Source organism: Hyla sarda, chromosome 3 (assembly GCF_029499605.1).
Source record: "Hyla sarda isolate aHylSar1 chromosome 3, aHylSar1.hap1, whole genome shotgun sequence".
In the NCBI taxonomy this organism is placed as follows: Eukaryota; Metazoa; Chordata; class Amphibia; order Anura; family Hylidae; genus Hyla; species Hyla sarda.
Window position 1 is genome coordinate 339,528,238 of NC_079191.1, and position 21,340 is coordinate 339,549,577.

Genomic DNA, 21,340 nt, shown 5'->3' on the forward strand with positions numbered 1-21,340 from the left:
CCAGGTACACACGGGCCATGGGCACAGCAGGCCGCACACCTCCAATTCCTTTTAATGCCATGGTTCTTCCAGGGATGATGTCCTCTGTATCCACCACTTCAGGCCGCACAAAGGCAAATGAGGCTCCAGAATCTCGTAACCCCACTGTCACCCGGTCACCCACAGTTACACTCTGTCGGTTATCCCCTCTTTTCTCCACCGCTCCAGACACCAGAAGAATGGCTGTGTAACCTCCAGCTGCCGGTGGAGAATTCTTCTTGTTGGGGCAAGTGGGACTCAGGTGCCCAATATTGTTGCATCTGTAACATCTGCGGGTGTCCCCCTGATCCAATGTGGCTCCTGTTGCTTTTGGGGATGATGGCAAGAATTTCCTGGCTGGCCTGGTGGTGCTCTGTGGGTGTGTGGCTCCCCTCCAGGTACTTGCTCCTGCTTGTGCAGATCCACGCTTTGCTGCTGGCGCCCGGTTATTGGCAAAGTCATCTCCTAGTTCTGCTGCTTCCATTGCTGTCTAGGGCTTGCGGTCCAAAATCCACTCTCTGGCTTTGAAGCTCCGTGTTTGGAGAAACTGATCCAGGACCATCAAGTCCTCCAGGGCCTCATAGGTAGTGACTTGTAGGCCCCCAGTCCATTGCCTGAATGCAGTCCTTAGCTGACCTGCATGTTCAGTGCAGCTTTCTGTGGCGCTTTGTTGCAAAGTCATAAATCTTTTCCGATAAGCCTCTGGAGTCAGATTAAAACTTTTTAGCAGGGCAGATTTTATTGCCTCATAGTCCTAGTCACTTTCAGAGCTTTCCCTCGCAACCGTGGGGTTAGATATGGTCCCCACCGTTCCTTAGGTAGATGGAACTCCCGGCAAACCTTTTCAAATCCCCTCAGGAACACATCCATATCACCATCTTTCTCCAACATGGGGAAATGTTCCAAGCGGGGTTTGTGGTCTCCTTGATCCTGCACATCACTGTGTGCAGATAAAGCATCCCCTCTCAGCCTCAGAACCTCCAGTTCATGCCTTCGCTGGGCCTCTCTTTCTGCGGCTTGTGCCTGGGCCTCTCTTTCTGCGGCTCGTGTCTGGGCCTCTCTCTCTGCGGCTCGTGCCTGGGCCTCTCTCTCTGCAGCTCGTATCTGTGCCTTTCTCTCTGCAGCCTGTGCCTCTCTCTCTCTGCAGTTTGGTACTGGAGAAACAGTTGGAGTTTCATATTGGCATCCACATTCCCAAGGTGTTGTAAGGCATATAAGAGTCCAAGGCCTCATGTGGAGTACTGTCCTCATGGGGAGTAATGTTATATTCCCCAGGAGATATCAGTCCTTGGATGGCAGTTCCAGCTGTAGGACTTTGCCTCATGTCACTCAGCTCTTCTGCACGGGCATCATACTCCACAAGATCAGCAATAAGTTGTTCCTTGTTCTTTCCTGCAGTAGGGGTGTCCTTTTCTTGGCACATTAGCTCCAGTGCAGGCTTGGACTGCTTGCGATATGCCTCCATATTTCCAAGATGAGACAGAGGAGGTAAAACAGGAGATGGGGAGGACAGAACTGTCTTGCACTCTTTTTGTATGTCTTTTAAACCAGCACTGAGCTCTGTCTTTGGAATTTACACACAAGAAGATGTATGCAATTTCTTTTTTAGTGCTAAGATTTCCTTACAGGTAAAATCAAGCAAGCACTAAAAATCTCTAAATATATCCCGACGCTGCCACCAGTTGTCACGATCACACCCTATCGGTCCAGCCAAGACGCTAAAGAGAGTGTGATGGTGCAAGGGTTAAAGCCGCCAGACCTCTGGGTATCCACTACTAGTCCCAGCAAGTCACCAAATTAACCCTGAGACAAACGTGTTTCCACCAGAGCTGCCTTCAGAAAGGTGAGCTCATATATTTAGAGATCAAAGACCAGAGCTGACTAATTAAACATTTAATCTGATAAAAGTTATTACAGTGCTAAATATATAAAAATACAGGAACAAATGACATACAGGTATAGCAATATATAAAAGAGTTTTGCAAGACAAGTTTAGAAAACAAAAGATGAAGTTCTTACAGCATGATGGTATAGCAGTCCTTCAGTGAGAGTGCTGTTCTTAGGATGGTCTTGTCAGCTTGTTGCACAGCCTTGAACACCCTGAGTCTAGCATTGTTAAATATTATATATCTGCCTTTTGGGAGGGAGACTCCATTCCCCCCTCCCCTCTGATCCCACCAGGGGGTCTTCTCTCTTCCTGGCCCCTTATCTCTTTGATTATATGATGAGACCAGAGTGCATGACTTCAAAGGAGATAGAAACAAACAGCCAGACCCCCCAATAAAATGCAATACACAAAAGGACACACCATCCGAATGACCTCTCATCCATGTCCTGGACAATCCATCACACACAGTCATGACTTATAATACACACATAGGATTTTAATAATGAGGCCTTGGGCCTGACAGGATTGTCCACAATAAGGTGATTTTAGTACTTACCTGCCAGACAGTAATGGACATGCTTAGGAAAGATCCATGCTTTTCTTGGGGCTAAATGGCTATGTTGTGAGATTATCATAATGCTGTGGCTATCTTTTTGTGAACTGGCTTTTTCCTGTTGAAGTTCCATCCAAATACAAGTCCCATGATTCCTTGTTTGTAAGTGTGAGGTCAATTTTCTCCCTCCCACACATCAGCCACCCCACCCATTGACAGCAATATGTGGAAGAAAAAATAGAAAAGAACAGATGCGCATCTAAGCGCAATTATCCTTTTTTTAAAAATACAACGTGTGTTGTGGAAATAGGTTTGCTCACCTGGTGGTGTTGTACTTTGAGCACAACACCATAGTAGACTTGATACCACTTGCTGTGGTTCAGAATGGAGTGCAGCCGGCACCGGTTCCGTTCACAGCTGGCAGAGGATGGTCTTAGGAAATCACAAAAGGGGGGAGAAGAAATCTCCTGATAAAACGGTGGCTATAGTGGCGCTCTCCTCCGAAGATCGGTGTCTCTGTTGTGGCAATTAACCGGCCATAACGGACTGCCACAATCCCTTCAGGTGGATTCAGTGTCAACTGTTTATATTCGTCCATCAGCCGTTTCAGCGCCGTTTATATTAAATATAAACAGCGCTGAAACGGCTGATGGCCGAATATAAACAGTTGACACTGAATCCACCAGAAGGGATTGTGGCAGTCCGTTTTGGTCGGTTAATTGCGCCAACCGAGACACCGATCTTCTGGAGGAGAGCGCCATTATAGCCACCGCTTTATCGGGAGATTTCTTCTCCCCCCTTTCGTGAACCCCACCCATTGAAACACACCTGAGCCCCTTTCATGCAATAGACCAGTGTTTTCTAACCAGGGTGCTTCCAGGTGTTGCAAAAGTAAAATTCCTTGCAGAATGATCTTCCTTCCACCCAGCAGTTGCTCCACCTATTCAAGCAGGACAGGCTCCCTTTGCACACCTGACTAGTGTTGATATGTCTCGGACCATACTGCAATCTGGGAAAACCTGGGAGGACACTCATTTTGTATACTGTTAAATATAAACATTGGGGCAAAAATCACAGAAGAATTGCGAAACCACCATCAAACACAGGTACAGACATTATATTATAAACTACACTATCTTTACAGCCCCTATAGCTTAGTCAAATGAAAAAAAAATCTTGGAATACCCCTCTAACAGGTTCAATGTTTCTGCAGACGCCGGAATCGGGATTTCCATGGCAAAAACATCTGCCGTGGAAATTTAGCCATGTGCACAGTGCAGCAGAACCCCTTGCGGAATTCTGCTCGGAAATTCTGCTGTGTCAACATATCCTTAGAGTATATTAACACTGGGGAATCTCCGGCTAGAGATTTTCCTGGTCGGACATTATGTTTGAGTGGCTGCTGCCAAAATCCACCTTTGGCAGCAATGCAGTCTGCATGTAATTCCGACAAAAGAATGAACATTTTTATTCTTTCCACGCGTTAGTTTCTCTTGCAAAATCTTCCGCCACTGAAATTCCACAATGTGAATAGACCCATTCATACCAATGCTAGATTTGTGCAGCAGCCACCGACCAGGTAGTGTTGGCTTCCAATAGGAATATCCAGGAATACTTTTCCAATTGAAATTGAAATGCAACACCTAAAAAAATGTAGCCAAAAAATTACTGGCTTAAACCTAGATTACTAGTAATGCCTAACATTCTTAAAGGGGTATTCCGGGCAAAATCTTTTATCCCCTATCCAAAGGGCAATATAACGAATATGCAAATTTAGCGAATATATGATGAATATTCGCGCATATATTCGTGAAATATCTCAAATTCGAATATGGCCTATGCCGCTCATCACGGACGTGACGTCACGCCACGCCCCCTCCATTCATGTCTATGGGAGGGGGCGTGACGGCCATCATGGGGATAGGGGATAAAATGTTTTTGCCTGGAATACCCCTTTAAAAATGCAACCTAATACAGAATTATTGTTTATAGGTTCTTCTCAAAGACAAGAAGGAGAAGCAGTCAGGCAGAATTCCCCCCCACAGTCAGTGACTGAACTGTGTCTATAATAATGCTCTATAAATATTTTAAATGTTTTAAAAGCCTCAGCTTACCAAAGAAGGACAAATAATGTATTTACATTCTCTATGCCAGAACATATAAAGTGATTTCTGTTTCTTTGAAGTTCGACATTTATTTTTAAGAGTTCTTGAAACCTTTCATGTTTTTTTTTAAAGAGTTTTCTTTTTCTATTATGTGTTAAAAATATCTTTTGCCATATTTTTGCAGGTCACCTACAATAGGAACAACTTCATGTGAAATATGGTTATCTGGAAAGGTATACATTTTTAATGACCAAACAATGGGATCCAGTACATTTCGAAAGGCAGCCACGCTGGATGAACTTCTGTATGCCTGTATTGAGATGTTTGGTACGTTTGATAAAGTTCTATTTATAGCTATTCTGATAACAGCAAATGCCAAAGATGGAATGTTGTTACTGGAACTCAACCTCAATTTAAGTGACAATTCATTTTATGATAATAGTATACAAGATGTATAAATAGTAGAAAATTGGTTTTACAGGTTATTTCTGTTGGTGTCCACTATAAGATTTACAAATGTACAGTCTCCAAGGTACCAGAAGTCTTCTATAGTGTTCAGCGGCATAGGCCATATTCGAATTCGCGAATATTCGCGAATATATGGACGAATATTCGTCATATATTCGCGAATATTCGCATATTCATAATATTCTTTTTATTTTCGCATACACGAAAATTCACGCATGCGAAAGTTAACATATACAAAAATTAACATAGTTGAAAATTCGCATATGCGAAAATTCGCACGCCGGTCTCACACAGTAGTATTAGAGCCTTCTTTACACCACACAAGCTGGAAGCAGAAAGGGATGATCACTGTGATGTGTACTGTGAAAAAAACAAAAAAAAAAACGAATATTCGTAATTACGAATATATAGTGCTATATTCGCGAATATTCGCAAATTTGCGAATATGCGATATTCGCGAATAAAATTCATATTGTCTTCTAAGTCTTCTATAGCTTTGCTTTTATTTTCATCCAAATCACAGTATCCCAGAGAGGCCATGTTATTTTTATCCAGGCACAAAAATCAACCAGGCAGCTTTTCAGCACTAAAAAGGCCTTTTTTTTATTTTAATTTTTTTACTGCCGGTATTGCCTATAATATGGTATATGTTTTTTTACTGCCAGTATTGCCTATAATATGGTATATGTTTTTTTTACTGCCAGTATTGCCTATTGCCTGGTATAAAGCCTTCTTCAGGCTTAAACATTGTCCGGCTACTTTTCTCGTTCAATGTTTTTATTGAAGTTTTATCATATAACAACAATACAATACATAACAAGTAGTGCTGAACATAGCGCCAAATTAACAAAAACATACAAAAATAAAAATAAAAACAATAAAGATTGTTTGATCTCTAGACATCTCAATATAGTTCACAATTAAAGCCCGGAGATTCAACATGGTTGGTCTGCATCTCATTGCCTACTTTGTCAGGAGTTAAAACAAAATAGTACATTATCCTTTTTTGTCCAATGTATGCTCTGGTCTGAAGTATTCCATCTGTTAGGTAAGTTATTTGTGTTGATATACCTCAGATATACCACCATTATGAAAACTTATGTAGTAAGAAAAGTATACCAAACCTCTTCCAAGACAATTACAAGGAACAAGAGCAAGCTCTAAAGCGTTTAAATATCAATACATTGAGGTGAGGTGGACCAACTCTGCCATCTATTTGCAAAAGAATGATATCTGCCCGATCCCAATGCTATTACTTGTCCGGCTACTTTTAAAGGGGTACTCCGGTGAAAACCTTTTTTCTTTTAAATCAACTGACTTCGGAAAGTTAAACAGATTTATAAATTAATTCTATTAAAACTTAATCCTTCCTGTACTTATTAGCTGCTTAATGCTACAGAGGAAATTCTTTTCTTTTTGGAATGCTCTCTGATGACATCACGAGCACAGTGCTCACTGCTGACGCTATTATAATAATAAGTCTTTATTTATTTATTGCTGTCCTTAGTGGGATTTGAACCCAAGGCCCCAGCACTGCAAGGAAGCAGTGCGAACCACTAAGCCACCATGCTGCCCTTAGCATGCATCTGCTATGCACGGTTGCTAAAATGGACAGAGATGTCAGCAGAGAGCACTGTGCTCGTGATGTCATCAGTGTTCCAAAAAGAAAGGAATTTCCTCTGTAGCATTCAGCAGCTAATAAGTACTGGAAGGATTAAGATTTTTTAATAGAAGTAATTTACAAATATGTTTAACTTTCTGGCACCAGTTCATTTAAAAGAAAAAAGGTTTTCACCGGAGTACCCCTTTACATTTGGTTGAAAATAAAAGGTTTTGAATAATTTCTGCTGCCTTCAAAACTCAAATTTAACTGTTACATGACAAGCTATCAGGGTAACACCTTTATCAGACCACAGGGAATGGAGCCCCTTCATATGGTGTTTTGTCATTCAATCTACAACTCACACCAAAGAATGCCTAAGTACCATAATTGTCATGTTGGCCTTTGTATCACATTGAGCAGGTGTGACATGCTGCGCTCCGGCCACAGACACCAGCCGTGAGCGCAGCATCCCCGTGTCCCTGACTGCCGGCGGGGTCGGAATTCGCATCGCGGGACGCCCCCCCCCATGCGAATCCCGGCCCGTCTCTTACTTACTTACTCCGCTCCTGCAACTGCTTCCTCTCAGCCCCGGCGTGCATGTTCCCATCCCTTAGGGCGCGCATGCGCCAGAGCTTTGAAATTTAAAGGGCCAGTGCGCCCATAATTAGTGAATTCACCTGTCACCATGTTATAAGTTATTTGCACCTCACACGCCCCCCTACTGGATCTTCAGTGCTTATTGCCTAAGAGAAAGCGTCCCATTGCCTGTTTTGCCTACCCGTGTTTCCTGACCTTCCTGCTAATTTTTTTGACTCCGAACCTTTGCCGCCTGCCTAGACCTTCTGTTACGTTGACTAAACCTCTGCCTCATCCTCCCGTACCCCGCTTTGTCCAGTTACCTGTGTGGTCGAGCCATGTCGGGAGTAGCGACCTGGGTGTCGCCTGCCGCAGCAAATCCATCCTGCTTTGCAGCGGGCTCTGGTGAAGACCAGTGGCACCTTAGATTCCGCTCCGCCATATGGTCCGAGTCATCAGCCACACAGGTAGAGGATCCACATCCAGTTTCGTGACAGCCCACATTCAGGTGCGTGCAGCTCTGCCTACCTGAACATCGGCCCTAAACAACGGATCCTTAATTGGACAGCAGTCTCTATTTTGAGTAAGTTCAAGCCTCCTGGTTGGGATAGGCGCCATCATGGCAATGGGCGATGACACAACTGAAGACAGAAATGTGGAACTACAAACAGAACAATAGACAGACACACCCTTACACTTTGTGGGTTATGTCCACTTTAAAAATTTTCAAAAAAAGCTAATTGGTGTACAATTCTGATGGAAAAGGAAAGGGTTGGTGCTCTGGGGAGTGTTCTGGATCTCATGCACTCCAATATTCGTGAAGCTCTCCACATACTTTTGCACACAGTGTTCCTTTAGCATGTCATACAGCCTTATATTTAACAGTAAAACTGTGAAATCTACAATGAGTGTTATTTGGAGCTTGTACTTCACACTTCATCATCTGGAGAGAGCACTAAGTCGCGTCTGTATCATTCACAGCTATATATTATTAGGTGAGCATATCTATTTTTACTTTTTATTTGCAGACCTGCTAAGAACAACGGGCCAAAGTTTATAGAAAATATGAGTATTAAGAATACATTTCATGGATACTAAGGCTGAAATGATAATCTGATATTTATTTTTTCAGATGAGAAAGGTGATCTGAACAATAACAACCTACTGCCGAGGACTGTGTTATTGATGCATCGCTGGTATCTGTCTTCTACTGAACTTGCTGGAAAAATTCTATCTATATATCCTTTATGAAACAAGAAAAGACACAATTTACATGTGTAAACTTATTCATTGCACATGCACAGTAAGGTAGAGGCAGGTCAAACCCAACTGGACACTTACTTTATATATAGCGTATAAGGGGATATAGGCATCATCTAATCCCCACTGAAGACCCCACTTTATAAGCCAGAGTGCAAAGCTATTAATATATACTAAGCATAGTAATGGTTTACGTAGCTTCTATGTAATACTCATACTTCTACTAATATGTTAATATCAACTCTGTGTGTGCATGTTATTGTCACAGCAGGTAACAGAGGACACAATGAATGGCCGCACATTTAAAGGGTTATCCACAGTTTAACAAAAACTAATATGCTGCTGTTGTAGGGAAAAATAGAAGAAAAAAAATACATATTCCTAGCACCGATCCCCCACTGATCTCCCACAGCTCCTGTCTTCTTCCATCCATCCGGACCACACAGAGAAGAACATGAGCTGTGGGGAAACAGGGCTAGGTTTCTTTCTATTGCCCCCCCTTCTCCAGCACCATATCCATTTATTGTAAAACAGTGGATACCCCCTTTAGAGGGAACCAAGAAATTAATTTATCCTCATCATCCTTGGGGGACATTTTTCTCCCAGGGATGGTGAGGATATGAAGTTTGTAAGTTACTCCCACTGTCCCATAAGTAGTCTTCTGGGCGGGGAGCTATACTTACCGAATCCCGTCGCTCAGGCCATAGTGAGGCCACCTTGATGTCACCACTCTGTTCCGTCTGCTTAGGCTCCTTTCACACTATACTGTTGCTCCATTACAAAGACCTGTTACAATGTCCCATTAAGAAAACCCTTAAAAACGGCTTTTAAAAATCCTATTCATGTCTATGGGATTTTTTGATTATCCATTCTTTGTGATGGGAGAAAAAACGTCACATGCACTAATTTTTCTCCCGTCACAAATAACGTCCGGGTGAGAATGGATAATCAAAAAATCCCATAGACATGAATGTGCTTTTTTTAACGGCCTTTTTAAGGGATTTCTTAACAGGACATTGTAACGGGTCTTTGTAACGGAGCAACAGTATAGTGTGAAAGGAGCCTTAAGGAACAGAGCGACAACGCGGGCCGTCAATCACACCGACGAGGCATCACGGCAGGACTAGGTGAGTATAGCTCCCCGCCCAGGGGACTATTTACAGGGTGACAGGGGTTACTTACAAACTTCATAAGCTCACCATCCCTGGGGGCAAAACTGTCCCCTGGGGATGGTGAAGATAAAGATATTGACAAATATAACATGTTGCCAAGCATTATATATGGTAAACTCTAATGCTTGGTTCCCTTTAAAGGGGTACTTTAGTGGAATTTTTTTTTTAAATCAACTGGTGCAAGAAAGTTAAACAGATTTGTAAATAGCTTCTATTTAAAAATCTTAGTCCCTCCAGTACTTATCAGCTGCTGTATACTACAGAGGACATTATATTTCTTTCCGGAGTTCATTTCACTCCAACCACAGTGCTCTCTGCTGACACCTTTGTCCGTATCAGGAACTATCCAGAGCAGGAGAGGTTTGCTAAGGGGTTTTCTTGTACTGGGCAATTCCTGACATGGACTGAGGTGTCAGCAGAGAGCACTGTGGTCAGACAGAAAATAAATTCTAAATGAAAAGAACTTCCTCTGGAGCATACAGCAGCTTAAATGATCCTAATACTGAACAAAAACAAAGGTTTTCCTAATGGAACAATAACTTAAAATAAAAGGTTATATGTAGTATAAAAAGACTGGTCATTAAAAAAAAAATCAGAACATCTTCCCTTAGATTATTTAGCTCCAATTAACAGACACATTTCATCGGTTTACCCCATAGGGAACATACACCTCTTTCAATGGTTTCGTCCAAAAGGAAACAATACAGGCGTCAGCACTTTTTTTTTTTATCCCACAGCTTCAAAGAGTAGGATCTGGACCATATTGAAACATATTGCTACTTAAATTTTGTAATTGTTGTGATATAACTTCTTTAACCTATGCACATATAGAAATGCCAGCGATGAGAACTGCGATACCTTCCGCTTAAAAACATGTCACTTTATGAGGTAAAGTAAGATGTATGGAATCAATATTACTACTGCTACCAACCCACTATATATATAACATTCTCCATATGTCTACATAGAGAAAAGGAGATATGTAACGCCCCAGTGGCTCTGGGCCTGCTGTGCCACATTTTGCATAGAGCCATACAGGCTTGGGTCAGGAACATAGGAACACAGTAGATCAAAACAGATACCTTTTGTAATTAATATTGTAAACAAACTACAATATTGCTGAGGCACCTGGTGGAGGAAGCATATATATGTTATCCAAGACAGGGATTGGTGTTAGAAACTTATAGCGAATTGCACTCTGACCCTTTAAGTTAGGCATAGAGCAGAGAATGCAGCTAAGTGCCAGTGAGTGCCAGGACACACAATATGCCAGTGGATGCCAACCGCCATATGCCAACCACCGGTATTACAAGATATGTCTTCTGTAAATAGGGAGATTAAGGGTATTTGTGTTTACATCAAAACCTGGTTGGTGAAATCTATATATATATATATATAAAACTCAACGTGTGTGTGTGTGTATGTTCCACAAAAACTTCCAAATGGCTAAAGATATTAACATGAAACTTGGCACACATGTTACTTATATGTCAACAACAAACATAGGCTAGGTGATTTAACCCTTACTTACCCCAATTTGCCAGGGGCGGGATTTATGTTTAAAGTCTTATACAAGTCTATGGGAAATATATGTTACTGCATAACTTCCAAACGGCTGGAGATATTTCGATAATACTTGGTCACATGTTACTTATATGTCCACTTAAAATATAGGATAGTTAATTTAACCCTTAGCTACCCCCATTTGTGGGGGTCGGGAGTTTTGTTTAAAGTCCCATGCACATCAATGGGAAATGTATGTTCTCACATAACTTCTGTACGGCTGGAGATATTTCAATACCTGGTACACATATTACAGGTCGGAATATGAGGATGGGATGGGAGGTCGAGATAGGAGGTCAAGATAGGAGGTCAAGATAGGAGGACGGGATGGTCGGGATAGGAGGTCGAGTTAGGAGGTCGGGATATGAGGACTGGATATGAGGTGGAGATAGGAGGATGGGATAGGAGGACGGGATAGGAGAACGGGATAGGAGGTTGAGATAGGAGGTCAGGATAGGAGGTCTGGATAAGAGGTGGAAATAGGAGGACGGGATAGGGGGTTGAGATAGGAGGTCGGGATAGGAGGACAGGATAGGAGGTCGGGATAGGAGGTCGAGATAGGAGGTCAGGATGGGAGGACGGGATAGGAGGTCAGGATAGGAGGACGGGATAGGAGGTCGGGATGTGAGGATGGGATATGAGGTTTGGATATGATGATGGGATAGGAGGTCAGGATATGAGGACAGGATATGGGGTTGGGATATGACAACAATATATGAAGACGGGATATGAAGTCAAAAGCTTCCTCCTTTGTTTATTTTCCTCCCCAACAAGGATTAGGAAGGAAAAACGGGCAACGCCGGGTATTCGGCTAGTTAGTAATAAAGGAGAAATAAAAAAGTTAACATGGGTTTTTTTTTTTTTTTTGTAAATAAAACAATGGCCAAATTAAACATTTTGTTTCTTAGGAATGTCTTTATTCCAAAATTTCAACCAACAGTCCATCCTTGTGTGATTCTAAATGTGCTCTTTTTGTAAGTTCACTTCTAGTTTTGCCTTCCAGAACTGCATATAAACTGCAAAAAATAAAATAAAAATGGCACAAGTTATGGCACCCTTAGGTTCTTGGTTTATAGCTAATCCTAAAACCTCAGTTGTCATTTAAACTATTGATTTTTAGGCTTATGTTGGGTAGGAGGAATGTATGATCAATGGGCAGCTATGTAATTAAAATATCATCAAAGATGTGCCCTTTTATGAGATCAAAAAGTCATGATGACCCTTCTGTATGTTCTAGATACTGGATCCTGGAATTTCCTGCAGAGTTTAATCTGGATTTGGGATTGATACAACTGACAGAGGAATTTAGAGAACTGGCACACCAGCTGGGTTATGAAGAACACATTAATCTAATAGACATCTCCAGCATGTGAGTCTTTTATAGATTCATTGTGCACAAAGTTTTTTTCTTTGGGAACATGATGCATTTTTGTACATTATAAAATGAAGTGAGGCTGTATGCACAAAGCACCCAAGGTCCTTACAGTGTGGTTTATGGAGATTTATCAAAACATGTGCAGAGGAAAAGTTGACCTATAGCATCCAATCAGATTGTGTCTTTCATTTTTCAGAGGCCTTTTCAAAAATGAAGTAAATTATCTGATTGGTTGCTATGTGCAACTGGTCATCTTTTCCTCTGCACAGGTTTTGATAAATCCCCCCTATTGGCACTCTAAATTAGAGCACCTTTGTGACGCTATATTCTCCCAGAGTTATGTGCCATATTTAAGGCTCACAAAGGGACTCCTAGATTAGATCACACACAGGATTATGGACACCTGCAGTTGCATCTAACACTTCTTGGGAAATCCAAGTAAAATTCTGGTAGATCTCTTAAAGGGGTACACCGGTGAAAACCTTTTTTCTTTTAAATCAACTGGTGGCAGAAAGTTAAACATATTTGTAAATTACTTCTATTAAAAAATCTTAATCCTTCCAAGTACTTATTAGCTGGGGAATGCTACAGAGGAAATTCCTTTCTTTTTGGAACACTGATGACATCACGAACACAGTGCTCTCTGCTGACGTCTCTGTCCATTTTAGCAAAGATGCATAGCAGATGCATAGCAGATGTATGCTAATGGCAGCATGGTGGCTTAGTGGTTAGCACTGCTGCCTTGCAGTGCTGGGGACTTGGGTTCAAATCCCACTAAGGACAACAATAAATAAAGTGTTATTATTATTATAAGAACGTCAGCAGAGAGAACTGTGGTCGTGATGTCATCAGAGAGCATTCCAAAAAGAAAAGAATTTCCTCTGTAGTATTCAGCAGCTAATAAGTACAGGAAGGATTAAGATTTTTTAATAGAATTAATTTACAAATATGTTTAACTTTCTGCCACCAGTTGATTGAAAAGAAAAAAGGTTTTCACCGGAGTATCCCTTTAAGGCACATGCACACAATGGAATTTCAGCCAAGTATTTCCTCCGTAAATTTCGTATTCATGCTACCTGGAATCGAGGTTAATTTTGCACAGAATTTGCAGGCAAAATTATTCCCTTCAATTCAAAGCCCCATTGACAATAGGCCGACAGAATGAACATGTTCATTCTTTCAGCTGAATCTGGATTTACTTCGGAGGATTGGCTACAGAACTTCCAACATATGAATTGAGTAGCAATTTATAATGCCAAAAGCCTGGGTCTATGTCTGCTTCTCTTCATCAGACAATGGCACCTCTAAAGCCCAACAGAATAAAAATGGATGCAGTGATGCTCAAACAAAAACAAAGAAGACAGCACTGACTAATCCCACAATATTGATGTTGGGGTGGAGTTCTGCAGTACAACAAAACTTATCCCCTATCCGCAGGACAGTGGATAAGTGTCAGATCGAGGGGGGGACCAAACACTGAGACCCCCCGCAATCTCCCGCCATGCGCCCTGGCTCTTTGCATGAATAGAGGCGTGTCAACCACTGCACAAAGCTAAGGCCAACATGCCTCCTCCATGCATCTCTATGGGAGAGCCGGAGATACAGCTTTCATGTATCTCCGGCTCTCCCGTAGAGTTGCATGGTGGGAGCATGTCTGCCACAGCTTTGTGCCGAGGTTGACACACTGCATTCATGCAGTTTTTTTTATACTGGACTACTCCTTTACAAACATGTAAAAAAGCCTTTTTTTAGAGCTCTGCTTGGGGTGGCGTAGATTTGGAAATTTTTCTGTGCTGTGTGGTGTATATTTGCGAAATTCAAACTTGAAAAATTTTTGACCACTGCATGCACAACCAGTGAAAACGTCTACCAAGTCAGTTTTGCAAAAATCACTTGAAAGACAAATGCTGAGTGAATATTGACCTAAAAACTACTTTTAATCTCCAGAAGGATTAAAAACACAAAGACAATGGAGCTCCGGTTAATAAATTGTCTAATGGCATTAAAGGGGTACTCAGCCCCTAGACATCTTATTCCCTATCCAAAGAATAGGGGGGGTCCCGCCACTGGGGAGCCCCGCGATCTCGGCTTCGGCGAAGTTTGCTCTGTGTCGGATGACTGGCGATGTGGGGCAAAGGTTCGTGATGTTATGGCCACGTCCCCTCAATGCAAGTCTATGGGAGCGGGCATGACGGCCGTCAAACCCCCTCCCATGGACTTGCATTGAAGGGGCATGGCCGTAATGTCATGAGCTTTTGGCACTGCACCCGACACCCTACATGAACGCTGGGTGCAGCATGGACCCCCCCGATCAGACATCTTATCCCCTATCCTTTGGATAGGGGATAAGATGTCTAGGGGCGGAGTACCCCTTTAAAAAAATGGATTCCTGGTCTAAAGAAGGTGTAAGTCTTACGTGCATCTCCCTCTTAAAACGTGACTAAGAAACAGCAGAGTTACTTCTCCCTTGTCTATGGAATTCACTTTTACAATGTATTTTTTTGCCATGAATTGCATCACAGACTCTGTTGTGGGATTGTGCACACAATACACACTTCTTGCAAGCATAGCTTTATATTTAGAAACGCTGCGCCGGAAACTGGTGATCTAACATCTTAAACCAGATGTCTGTGTACGATTTATATGACAGATGCCCTTGTATAGTTTGTATTTTGAAATGGCATGTCATGCTTTGTACTTTTTAGTACATATACATATATACCTCCTATTATCTCTAAATCATAACATATAAATTTAAAATATGCAAAATATCTTGGCATCTTTAATAAGCATAAAACAGACAATTTGATCAAAACCTTTATTAGGCTATGTTTAAATCGCATGAACAGCACAGGCATATTTTTTTGTGTCGTCTTTCATCAATAATTGAAAAATCTTCTTGTTTTGCAGATTTTAGTAAAAACAGACAAAGAAAAATAAGCCAATTAAAGTGTTATCATAAATAGCATTATAAGTTATTTTTGAATACTTTGCCAGTTGGGGTTTCCTGTGTTTGTAAGCAAAGTTTTGGTCACTAAAAAGTTCTATAAAAACAGGAAAACAAAAAAAAGGAATAAGTTAAAAACACAGAAAAAGATGCAAACATTTCTGTTATAATGTTCTCTGTGTTAGCTCAACTTTGTTTTGACTAAAAATACTGACCAAAATGCTGTGTGTGAGCCCATTCTTCATATGACTTCATAAAGTGGAAAAATGATCTGTTAGGAGACTTTATCAGAATATAGTAATATTGTAGAGCTTCAATACTATTATTCTATTTATCTAGGAGTTGGGCAAAATAACCCGAACAGTACAGATCCCCTCCTTTTTTTTATTTTTATTTTTTATTAATAAAGGATGGAGGAGAAGTCTTGTGGTAAAAAATGTATCTCCTATCTGCAGGAAAGGGGATAAGTTTTAGGTTACAGGGGGTCCGACTGCTGCCCCCATCATATCTTCTGTATGGAGCCCCGACTCTCCCTCAGAGCGGCGTGTCGCAACCCCTGCCAGAAGCGGGGCCGCCACGCCCCCTCCATATAGCCATTTGGCTATATTCAGCTCTCCTAAAGAGCTATATGAAGGAGGCATGGTGGCCCCCACTTTGGAGGTCTTGACGCGCTGGTCTGGAGGAAAGCCGGGGCTTCATACAGAAGATCACATGTCTTTTTTTACGGTCTTTGTGCCATTGAACATGTTGTATGACATGACATGTGGTAATGGTTTAGCTATTGCAGCTCTGCCATTGATGTCATCTTTCTGCAGCGCACACTTGACGGTTTTGCTCATACTGGTGCCTGTAAACTTGCATTTAAAAAGCATTGACTTTCGACTACAATATAAACACATAGGAAGACAGCACTCCGATAGGTGTCCAAAATAAGTGGGTTTTATTGGTCCCAAAACTTACAAGTGATGCAACGTTTCGACCTAACTATAAGGTCTTTATCAAGCGTTTTATCAAGACTTTCGACTACAGTTATCTCTGTCTTCAGATGTTTTGCTGGTCTTTGCATAATGAGATGTTATCAAGGAAACAGAAGACCTAACACATCAACTTAGCAACTTGGGTCACAGGTTTGACACAGGTTTCTGTAAGGTTTGACATACCAAACCCCTAAGCAAATAAACATATTTTTTAGAACAGCACATGTAAGAAAGTTTATCAACAGTGATATATAATACATGATTGAGAAAAAAAGGCATTTCTGGTGATAGCAGGTGTGTCAGGAAGAGTTCAACTAATTATGTATAAATAGCGATGTTCTAATTATTTTGCTCTACCATCTATCTATCTAGACACCTTTAGGGGGATTGCAGTCTTCTGGATTTGACTAGAACACTGAGAATTTATGTGTAAATTAGCCTCAACCAGTCCTTTATAGTTTGATACAGTATGTGGCAGATGCAGGCCTAACTTACTGACCTGCAAAATTTATAAGAGGGCCCTCCACTTATTTTATTTGATAGATAATCCTGAGATGGGAGGAGACCATTGAGTCCTTCAGGCCCTAAGTCCTAGGTGAAGCTGCTACCTTTTGCGACCCCCTATAATTATATTCCTGTCAGCTTTTCTAATGGGTTATCCTAAACAGTGTTTCCCAACCTTTTTCGGCTCAGGGCACCCCGTGGGGAAAAATCATGGGGCACCCCTACCGAAGTTGACGAGCAGAAAAAAAGGAAAAAGAGGCCGCAATGCACAATATCCAATATCTTATCAGTGGGTATGTAGTTTAAAGTGCTGCTTTATACAGCAACTCACAAGTGATGTCTTCTCTGATCAGCATCGTTCCCTGTTCTCCTTTGTCTGGTTTGGACAGTCCTGACCATTTCTTCCAGCCACAATTCTTCACCATTAAACCTGCAAAACAAATCTATTAGGCTCAGCACTTTACCAACATTACCCTCCAGATTCCCCTTTTACAAGTGAAGAGGAATACAGGGGTGTATAGGTGTAAAGGGGTAACAGAGGGGTGCAGAAAGGTGTACATGGGAGACAGGTGTGTTGAGGAGTGCACATGGGTGACAGAGGGGTTTACATGGGTGACAGAGGGGTGTAGGGGGTGATAGAGGGGTTTACATGGGTGACAGAGGGATGTAGAGGAGTGTACAAGGGTGGCAGAGGGGTATAGGAGTGTACATGGGTGGCAGAGGGGTGTAGAGGAGTGTACATAGGTAATATAGGGGTGTACATGGGTGACAGAGGGCTGTAGAGGAGTGACAGATGGGTGTAGAAGAGTGTACATGGGTGGCAGAGGGGTGTAGAGGAGTATACATGGTGGCAGAGGGGTGTAGAGGAGTGTACATGGGTGGCAGAGGGGTGTAGGAGTGTACATGGGTGGCAGAGGGATGTAGAGGAGTGTACATGGGTAACAGAGGGGTGTACATGGGTGACAGAGGGGTGTAGATGAGTGACAGATAGGTGTAGAAGAGTATACATGGGTGGCAGAGGGATGTAGAGGAATGTACATGGGTGGCAGAGGGGTGTAGAGGAGTGTACATGGATGGCAGAGGGGTGTAAAGGGGTGTACATGGGTGGCAGAGGGGTGTAGGAGTGTACATGGGTGGCAGAGGGATGTAGAGGAGTGGATATGGGTAACAGAGGGGTGTACCTGGCTGACAGAGGGGTGTAGAAGAGTGTACATGGGTGGCAGAGGAGTGTACATGGGTGGCAGAGGGGTGTACATGGGTGAGAGAGGGGTGTAGAGGAGTGACAGATGGGTGTAGAAGAGTGTATATGGGTGGCAGAGGGATGTAGAAGAGTGTACATGGGTGGCAGAGGGGTGTAGAGGAATGTACTTGGGTGGCAGAGGGGTGTAAAGGGGTGTACATGGGTGGCAGAGGGGTGTACATGAGTGGCAGAGGGGTGTAGAGGAGTATACACGGGTGGCAGAGGGGTGTAGAGGAGTGTACATGGATGACAGATGGGTGTAGAAGAGTGTACATGGGTGGCAGAGGGGTGTAGAGGAATGTACATGGGTGGCAGAGGGGTGTAAAGGGGTGTACATGGGTGGCAGAGGGGTGTACATGAGTGGCAGAGGGGTGTAAAGGGGTGTATATGGGTGGCAGAGGGGTGTACATGGGTGACAGGGGTGTACATGGATGACAGAGGGGTTTAGAAGAGTGCACATGGGTGACAGGGATGGACAGGAGTGACAAGGCGGTAACAGGGGTGGACAGGGGTGACAAAGGGACAGGGGGGTGAACATGGATGACAAGGATGTGGTCAGAGGGATGGACAATGGGGGGTGAACATGGGTGACACGGGGATGGAAAGGGATGACAGAGGGGTGGATAGGGGAATGTCCAAGGTGAACATGGATGACAGGAGGGTGGACATGGGAGACAGGGGGTCAGAGGGGTGAACAAGGGTGACAGAGAGGGGTGGACTGAGGTGACAAAGGGAGAGATTGGTGAATGGGGGGGTGGACATAGGTAACTGGTGTAGACTGGGGGGTGGTCAGAGGGGTGGACAGTGGCGATGGACATGGGTGACAGAGGGGTGGCCAAGGTGGACATGGATGACAGGAACGTGGACAGGGGAGATATGGGGGTATACAGGGATGACAGGAGGGTGGACAAGGATGACAAGGAAGATAAAAGAGGGGTGACAAAGGGACAGAGGGGTGAATAGGGGGTGGACATGGGTGACAGGGGGTAGACTGGGGTGTGGACAGGGGGTGAACATGGGTGACAGGGGGTAGACTCGGGAGGTCAACATGGGTGATATGGAGGGACAGGGGGGTGGACAAGGTGGACATGGATGACAGGAGGGTGGACATTGGTGAAGGGGGTGGACATGGGTGAGGGAGGGGATGGACATGGGTGAGAGGGGGGGATGGACATGGGTGAGAGGGTGGGGATGGACATGGGTGAGAGGGTGGGGATGGACATGGGTGAGAGGGTGGGGATGGACAGGGGTAGAGGGGGGATGGACATGGGTGAGAGGGGGGGAATGGACATGGGTGAGAGGAGGGGATGGACAAGGGTGTCAGAAAGCAGGGGGATGTGGACATGGTACAGTACCTTAAGCAAGCCATTTTCCTTCCCCATTCTTCCCCTCTCCGTCAGGGCACAGACTCAGGGCTCCAGCAGGGCACTCATTCACTGTGCCGCAGGGGGGAGGGGGACGCTGGGGCACGGGTCACTACACTGGCCTGGCGCAGCTCCCGCGTTCTTCCCCTCTCCTTCAGGGCACTCACTCACTGGTCCACAGGGGGAGGGGGATGCTGAGAGATGCACACATGCACAGCAAAGCTCACACAGTGCACACAAACTTCCCTCTCCCTGCGGTGCTGGGGAAGGCCGCGATGGGAAATAAAAAAAAATTAAAAATGGGAACCCCGGTTGGGAATCACTGTCCTAAACATTCATTGTGTAATCTATCATTGTCTTCCTTTTACTTACACTGGCATAAGATAACATTAATAACCAACATTACAGACTTTAGGGGCTCTGAGGAGTCCATCTTGAGGATAAGTCACCAATGTGTGATCAGTGGGGTCTTAAGTGCCAAGATGTTGCTGTTTCAAAACTCTAGTAAAGAGGGGCTTGTCATTTGAGTTATAAATAATATTAGCACTTGGATGAAAACAAATGAAAAAAAGAGTCCTTTACTTGTAACTTACAGTAAAGAAAGCAAACAGTAAACTATTATGTGCAACATTGACTATAACATATAGTAAAGGCCCAATAATAGGGCACTAATGCAATATACGTACTCCATCTAGTGTTGAGCGGAATAGGCCATATTCGAATTCGCGAATATTCGCGAATATATGGACGAATATTCGTTGTATTCGCGAATATTCGCATATTCGTAATATGCTCATTTTATTTTCGCATATGCGTATATTCGCGTGTGCGAAAATAAACATATGCGAAAAATCGCATATACAAAATTAGCATAAACGAAAATTCGCACGTCGGTCTCACACAGTAGTATTAGAGCCTTTTTACACTACATAAGCTAGAAGCAGAGAGGGATGATCACTGTGATGTGTACTGTGAAAAAAAAAAAAAAAAAAGAAAAAACGAATATTCGTAATTACGAATTTATAGCGCTATTTTCGCGAATTTTCGCGAATTCGCGAATATGCGATATTCACGAATAAAATTTGAATTGCGAATATTCGCGAGCAACACTAACTCCATCCACATAATGGGATGGGAGGTTTAGAATGGAAAAGAAAGAAGAAAAGAGTGTGCATGTCTGTCTTATTTGACAAGAAGCTAATCTTAAAGCAGCACTTTACAATAATATCACACATGGTCAGGATGCATGCTGCATTGTATTATCAGATTATGATAGTACATAGATAGTATGATAGAACTAGTATTGGAAACTACAACCAAATAATACAGACGGCAATGGGTAAACGGGTCTGTTTTATGCCTCTTGTTGGAAGTAAAAAAAAATAGCTCAAAGGGACACAAGGAAATGGAGGCACCACAACAAGATCATTGTTTATTGTTTATTGGTTTCAGCATTTTGTGGTGACAGTCTGTGTTGTCACTTTTGTTTTCAGCCCATCTTATGACTGGATGCGAAGAGTCACACAGAGGAAAAAAACATCAAAGAAGGGAAAGGTTTGCCTTCTGTTCGACCATCTGGAGCCTGTGGAGCTGGCAGAGCACCTAACATTTCTTGAATACAAAGCATTCCGAAGGATATCGGTAAGGATGTGTGCTATTTTATTTACTTTTTATTGTATTTGCATTTACATAGGGTGTAAATTTAAATTCTAGAAAAGGATATTTTG

At 42.9% G+C, this 21,340-nt stretch overlaps 1 protein-coding gene across 6 annotated transcripts in view; it reads left to right on the forward strand.

The window, feature by feature from the left end:
- RASGRP3 (RAS guanyl releasing protein 3) overlaps positions 1–21,340 on the forward strand; it is a 110,806-nt gene that overhangs the window by 51,326 nt on the left and 38,140 nt on the right. For 5 of the 6 annotated variants that reach the window (XM_056567411.1, XM_056567410.1, XM_056567412.1 and 2 more), the window contains 5 exons: positions 4,749–4,891; positions 8,344–8,449; positions 10,469–10,531; positions 12,444–12,575; positions 21,107–21,254. In XM_056567411.1, the coding sequence (XP_056423386.1) occupies positions 4,822–4,891; positions 8,344–8,449; positions 10,469–10,531; positions 12,444–12,575; positions 21,107–21,254 (519 nt within the window). In that variant the 5' untranslated portion in view covers positions 4,749–4,821. Of the gene's footprint in view, positions 1–4,748; positions 4,892–8,343; positions 8,450–10,468; positions 10,532–12,443; positions 12,576–21,106; positions 21,255–21,340 lie in introns of those variants that run through there. The other variant, XM_056567413.1, reaches the window with a different exon arrangement.